General features: G+C 48.8%; 1 protein-coding gene across 6 annotated transcripts in view; it reads right to left on the bottom strand.

The window, feature by feature from the left end:
• Positions 1-370: 370 nt before the first annotated feature.
• Positions 371-7,021, bottom strand: part of ARHGAP44 (Rho GTPase activating protein 44) — a 188,067-nt gene continuing 181,416 nt past the window's right edge. For 4 of the 6 annotated variants that reach the window (XM_023529951.1, XM_011358973.2, XM_023529952.1 and 1 more), the window contains 2 exons: positions 6,239-6,619; positions 371-1,491 (listed from right to left, as the gene is read on the bottom strand). In XM_023529951.1, coding sequence (XP_023385719.1) covers positions 1,352-1,491; positions 6,239-6,619 — 521 coding nt within the window. In that variant the 3' untranslated portion in view covers positions 371-1,351. Of the gene's footprint in view, positions 1,492-3,674; positions 3,691-4,114; positions 4,167-6,238; positions 6,620-7,021 lie in introns of those variants that run through there. The other 2 variants (XM_011358974.2, XM_011358975.2) reach the window with 2 other exon arrangements.

Raw genomic sequence — 7,021 nt, 5'->3', positions numbered from 1 at the left:
GTACATGTATTTAAAGGTACTTTCAACCCCTGGGCTCCATTACAAATTGGGTACTGAACTGCCCTTGCCAGGAAGTGAGCAAAGCTGTTAGCATCAAAAGTTGGCAAATCCCACTGTTTGAGAAGGGTTATTTTACACTGTGTTGGGAAAAATAAGCATTTAAATTTCTCATTGTACACCTGTACATTGGTTTAGATTGAATGGCTCAAATTAAACAAATATAGATTTCATATATACAAATATTATATCATGTATAGGTCTATCATATCTATTTTAAAAGGATAAAATTTTAAAGTGTGACTTTGCATGCATGACCCAAATCTGTTCCTCACTCCCTCAATCCCAAAGTGTGACTAGGCTCCCCAGTGCCCTCCCGGCCCTCCTCCCCGAGAATGGATGGTTATGAGAAAGGACGAGTGCCTGATGTTGGTGAGCGAAGCTCACAACACCACAGGGTCCACGGCTCGGGCCTGAAGTCTCCAAGGGCCAGTTTCACTTTCCTCTACGTGCTCTGGGTAACAAAGTTATTGCTATTCACCTGTGACGTCCAGAAACGAGGCATATAACTGGACCCCACGTATCTTATGAGCTGGGTGCCACTGAGAGCCTGGAGGGATGGAATTACTGTCAGAGAGCTGATGTTTTTTGGGGACATAGGAAGCTAGCTTTGTGCCCTCTGGATACCCTCAAGGTCAGTTTTTGAATTCAGAAGTATAAAATAATAAGGTAGGAATGGGAGCTTTCAGTCATACAGTGTGGAAAAATAAAACTTAGGAAGTGAAATTTTGTTTTAAGATATTTACTTTAGAGCCCATGGATTAAGGACAGCCTTAAAAGGTTTTTACAGAGGCTGGCCCTCCCCTGTGCAGTAGGCAGGTCAGTGCCCAGGATCTAGTCCCACCGTAAGTGAAGGGCTCCCTGCTATCCCATTTCCCTCTGTAGCCACTAAGCTGATACTGCAAGAACTTGACGTTCGCTGTCAGTACAGGGGGCAGCTCCAGTTCTAACCAGGCAACTTGACTCTCCTTCACACTACCACTCTGCAGAGGACGTTTCTGACAGGCAAGCCCTTGGGTGGAGAGGGCTGTTGCTTGGCATGGAGGCTAAAAGTGGATCAAAATAGGCACAAAGTCAAAAGGCAAAGATCAAACAAAAGGCCAAAGTTACCACCCAAAGGGAACAAACAAAATCTGCACCACCAACATTTGCCACACGTGCCAGAGATGACAGTTTTCTGTAAAACTCCAGCCTCGTGTTGGCAGTGACAGCAAACAGCCAACAGAAAATGCTTGGCAGGCCCAAGGGTGCTCCTGGTGGTGTGTCAGTCTCGGCTCATGTATGTACACACATGTCAGAGGGCAGTGCTCTCAGACTCCTCCTCCGAGTCCCTCTTCTCAGTCACCGAGTGTCGCCGCACGTGTTCCAGGGGACTCAGGCGGAGTGTCGACCCGAGCTCTACGTGGATGGAGGGGACATCAAAGTGGACAAGATCTGGAAGTTGGCAGAGAAAGAGGTGGCTGAAAAGGGGCTTCGGCTAAGGAGATGCCGATGGCAGGTGACTACAGTCAGCGTTGGGAAGCGGCAATGGCTTGGCTACTGGAGGGCTAGCCTGTTTGAGGACTGATGGAAGCGTTTTATTGCAGGGTCAGATTAGGGTTGGGCCTCTTTGCTTCTACCAAACAAGCCTATAGGATGAGCATCCAGATCTTGCTGGGGTGGCTCACAGAGGACCACTAAGACAGCTCCCAGCAGGCTACCACACACACTGCCTTCTGGACCGGTCTCAGTGACTGACAGCTTTTTGGAGATTTCAGGGTTGCATTTAGTTCCCTGAAGTCTGCAGGGACAGGGTGCAAGGCAGTGGAAAAATACCCTATTTTCTCAGCGAATGGAGAAGTCCTGCCATTCACAGAGACCTCTAAGGCTGTAAACAGTACACTTCAGGTCACTGATGGGGCAGGACTGAGGGCATCCCCTGGGACCCTGGCAGTAAACTGCTCCCCAACTGCCAGAAAACCCCAACTCTCAGCACTAGGGAAGCTTCCCATCTAGAGGTATAGCCTTCTTGAGGGCACTGAAAGGTCATTCTTCCTAGGAGATGATCAGGAAGAATGAACCTGAGGTAACATGGCTCAGCATCTGTGGGATTTGGGGTATCTGCGAGCCAGCAAAAGCAAGTTCTTAGAGCCAGCAAATCAGCATAGTCACGGCCACGTGCAATAGGGTGCCCTGGAAAGGCTGAGCCGCTGGCTCCTGGGGGCTGCAAGAGGCCAACTGGGTTGTGACAGCTCAGAACCATGGACCCTGCATCCTTTACTCTGTCACATTACCGCATTCCTTGGCCTGCTTAGTTTTTGCCTCCACTTAGCCTCGTTGTCAACCTAGGCCAATAACAGCACTCCGTGTGACAGAGGAAGTGGTACCTAGGAGGGCTAGGAGGGGAGCAGCCTCAGGCCAGACCTGGGGGTGGTTTTTTCTGTTTGTTTTATTGTTTGTTTTTTGTTTTGTTTTGTTTTTTTTTTGGTAAAACAAACATTCAGCCCAAAGAATGGCATACCAAGTGGACAGACAGACAATTGGACACCATCCTAAAAGACATTATACAAACATGGAAGCTCTCTGACAAAGGTCCTTCTCTCTTACCCCACCCCCCTAACAGTCCTCAAAATGTCATCCCAGCCTGTCATTTTGCTACCTAATGGAGCAGTGGTTGGGGGTCTGAGGCTCAGCTCAGCCCCAGCCACTTGCTCCTCCTGCCCCAGAGGACATTTGCAGGCCTTTGGGCCTGCTGTGTCCTGCTCTCACTGCTGGGGCCCATCCCTTGGGGCCTAGTGGCTGCTCCTGGCCTGGGGCCCACCTGCCCCCTGCCATGCATCATTCTGCTAGGTAAGACACAGCTTGGATTCTCTGTCACTAGAGGGAGTATAACCTTGGACAAGTTTCTTACCTCCTCTGTGTCCCAGCAGTCAAATGGGAACGACAAAGAGTGATGATGTGTTTACATGACAGCACAAATAGAGCGTGTAAAGAACCCTCAGCTGAAATGAGCTGCTCAGCTGTTGTCCTGGCTGTTCCCTTAGAGAGACCCCTGAGGAGGAAGGTGGCTCAGGTAGCCAGGGAGCAGGACTGAGGAAAAGAAGCTCCATCGACATTGCCAAGGGGCATTGGAGGAGATGGCTTGTTTCTTGTTTTAGAGGAAGCTCCAAAAGTGTCTGTTAGGAGACCTGTCTGTGGGTGCCGAATGCCCTCCTGCCATGCCTGTCACTGGTCTCCACAGGACCGCAGGCTTAGCAGCTTTCGTGGGGGCACTGGAGGGCCATCCCCTGGTTTACTCTAGCTGCCCCTTCTTACTGGGACAAAAACACCTGGTTCCTTCTGGCTTCTTTCATGTTCTTGCCTTGGATTTACTTTTAAGCATCTGCTCTTTTGAGGAAACCAGGCAGAAACTGGTATAAACGCTCCCAAAATATTGAGTTGGATAGAAAGGATCTGGCTGGCCATATACATGAGGAAAAAAGGAGCTCAAGATGAACCTAACACTATGGATTCTTCAGGATTTGCCAGTGGTCTCAGCCTGGAGGAAGGCAAGTTAGACTTCCCATCTGGAAGTGGAGATCTACAAACAGGCTCCAGGTCACTGGTGGAGGCTGTGTCCATGGCACTGGGTGGGTCCTTCATCAGGATACTTCCCTAAACCAATGTGTACATAAAGAATCATCCTTGGACACTGGGCACAGATGTCTTCAGCAGGCACTCCAGTGATGACAAAGGTGCGTCATGAAGAACAGGCATGTTACCCCTTCATTTCCAAACCACAGGGAGAGGAAAGGGGAGCTGAGACTAGATAAGGTAGGAGCAGATGAGCTCGAACCCTGCCTGGCTTTCTCCCCCATCTCCTAAGGACAAGAAAAATAAACCAAAAAAAAAAAAAAAAAGGCCAGTGATCCCAAAAAGCCAAATGAGCTCATGGACCCGGCAGCTCCTGCTGAGGCTGGGGAAGGCAACAGGAGGGAAGCTGCCATGCAGGTCTGAGCCACATGCAGAGTGCAGAGCCGAGAGCTGTGGCCTGGCTGGCTTGGGCGAGTGGACAGGAGGCGAGGCTGGGACCGCTTACCCTGAACATCCCCCTCACACGTATCCAAAACTGCGGCACTCATGTCACACAGCTGCAAGAACACAATGATAGGATTCGGAGAAAGGAATAAACACGATGAAACAAGAACGTAACAAAAAACTATGCCAAGTATCACAGTCAGGTGGGCCACACCAAATCATTACAGCTTCTACTCTGGCTCACAGGCCTGCACATAAAGGACAGAACAACAATCTGCTGCCAAAGAACATGAAAACAAAACAGTGTAGCGGGGCTGGGGCTGGGGGGACATTACTGATTCTAAAGGTCAGCAGTTCTTATACTGGTGCAATGGAAAGAGGGTCATTACATTTCTCAGGTGACTGTAGAGGCACTGCCTGACCTCAATGCTTTCTGTTGCCCACTTTTTGCCCTCAAATTTCACCTTGTTCTATTATCTATTTCTCCTCAGTCTTATCCACTGCTCATTCTACTGCTTCCAGTATCAAGACTACCCTGTGTCCTTTCCTTGGGGTGGATGTAAAAGTTAACAAGTTGAGGTGTTGGGGAGGTGGCCCCTCTAGCTGATTCAGGGTGACCACAAGCTCCTGGGGTATGGTCATGAGCCCTGACAGTAGCAGGCCTGTGCTCTTCCCATAAGGGCTCATTCGGGGGACACAACGTCACCAACAAAAACCACCAGTGGGAAGTGGTCTTCAATGTCATTTTTCAAGGAGGAACTGCCTTAATTTTTCATAAGCCTCAGGGTAGATGACAGCAGGTGTGCCTTCAATATTAATCACATCCAAAAATAAAGAAGCCAAATCACTGAAATATTGCTCCCCGCAATACTTAAATCTCTTGACCTATTGCAAACACTTGAGTTGGACTAGGCTTTTCATAGGCAGCAAGGAACTGAACCCCACAGGCTCATCCCTACCATTCAATCAAGGGAAAACACCATGACTCCCAGAGAAGGACGTGAGGATAAAAGCACAAGCCCCATTAGAAATCCTAGTACATCTAAGACGACATTGCTCTTTGTGTCCTTGTGGCATGTGTATGTATGTAGTGTGTGTTTGGATGTGGTAGTATGTACATATGTGTGTGCATGTAAGTGTATTGTGTAGTGTTTCTGTGTAGTGTGTGGTTTGGTTGTGGGTGCGTGCATATGTGTGTATTTGTGTGATGTTTGTGTGGTGTGTGTATTCTATCCCAAGCTGCCTCAGCTCTGCTACTCGGGACAACACTTAGATATATATGTCCAAGCTCTGCTGCCTGGCGAGATGGAAGGCTGGCTCTATTCCAAGACACCTCGAAACTTGGCCTACCTCCCTACACAAGGAAAATACTATGCTGACTGTAGTGGCCACCACAAATATGCCCTGAGTTTCTAATCTCATGTGGTCAAAATGTCTGGGGAGATGTTTCAAAAATGTCCTCCTCTTCCAACCAACAAATGGTTTTTGCTAAATGTGGTATATGTTTGTGATTTCATGCTTATATATTTTTTTATGGGGGAAATATCTCCATGTTTGATTTTAAATTTAAAGCAAAACTAAATTTAGCAGTTGTGGGCTTGTCCAATTAGCTCCTCTAAGAAACTCGGGACACGCATCTTTTCTGAAACTGAACCATTTCTAAATATATATTGCTAGAAATACATTTTTCTAATTAGGCTTATTTAATTAATAGGAAAAAATGTCTTTGGTTCTTAGTATCTCTTCTTAAGATATGGGTTTGTACCTGTTTAGGTGCTTGGGCTCTATCCAAAGGAAGCCTCCATCACCTCACTTGTGCTTTGATGCCAGCTTTTCTGCAATCATAATCCAGCTTCTAGCCTCTCCTGAAGCACCACTCAAAAGAACTCAGGGCACTCAACCCCCAAATTAAGAACAGCATCAGAGCCCTAGGCCCACAGACATTCGACTGGGAGAACCTCCTAAGAAGCCCCTCTGCAAGACAACTTGGATCCAGCCTGAGCTGCTTTCCACTGGCTTACAGGAGGCATCTAAGGAGATCCTCTAGGAAGCTACACATGGCACCAGCATAGTGATCCCACGGGAAACAGGGATTTGTTAACTGCCAGTGGCACCAGCAGTCCCTCCACTTGGCACATTTTGCTAAGGTTCATGGGAAAATCTGAGGAAGCCAAGGCTTGATTACCTGTAGACATGCTTTCCCCGGGGGACATGCCATCTAGCACAGGATGCTCCGTGGACTGCGGACTAGAGGCTGAGAGATGCACTGTGGGAGGCTGAGGAGGTGGCAGGGTGGGTCTCTGTCGGGGCTTAGGAGTGGGCCGAGATTTGGTTAAAGTGCTTGTGAAGCCGGAAGGAGAGGCCAGAGGGGGGACTGCAGCAGCCGGGGAAAGCTGGCCTGAGGCCAGGGAGTACCCTTGAGGGTAACTCAGTCCGTAGGGTGACGGGGTGCTCGGTGGCGTAGGAGACAGGCTGAGTGGGGACGGCTGGCCGGCAGACAGGTCAGTCACAGCGCCCGGCTGGCTGAAGGGGACCTTGGGTGGAACTGGCGCCAGCTTCTTGGAAACTGGAACAGAGAACACAATGCAATAACAATAATGCACAAGGTTGTTAAAGGACCCCCTTGTCCATGTGGCCTGTTAGCACACCCTTCACCACCCCCGCCCCCACCCCCAGCTCTTGCCACCATGAGCAGCCAATGCAATTTTTTCAAATTCACTCAGAACTGCAAGTTTTTAATATCTTCTAAGCTGTTCACTAATTTCTTCTCCTCTTCTCTGGATTCCTGCCATGAGCTACACACTCCCACCCCCAAACTGCAGAACAAATTTCCTATCCACAGGCAGTGACTGATTTCCTAGTGTCCTGTTACCACTTCAGAGTGGTAAAAGGTATCAGGAACACACTAAGAAACAGTGAGTCAGTGATGCAGAGTCCACCAGAGGACAACTGGAGTTCAGCTTATGAC

Source organism: Pteropus vampyrus, unplaced genomic scaffold (genome assembly GCF_000151845.1).
Source record: "Pteropus vampyrus isolate Shadow unplaced genomic scaffold, Pvam_2.0 Scaffold44, whole genome shotgun sequence".
NCBI lineage: Eukaryota > Metazoa > Chordata > Mammalia > Chiroptera > Pteropodidae > Pteropus > Pteropus vampyrus.
Note: the sequence above shows the minus strand (reverse complement) of the source record. Positions and strands in the feature narration are given on the sequence as shown.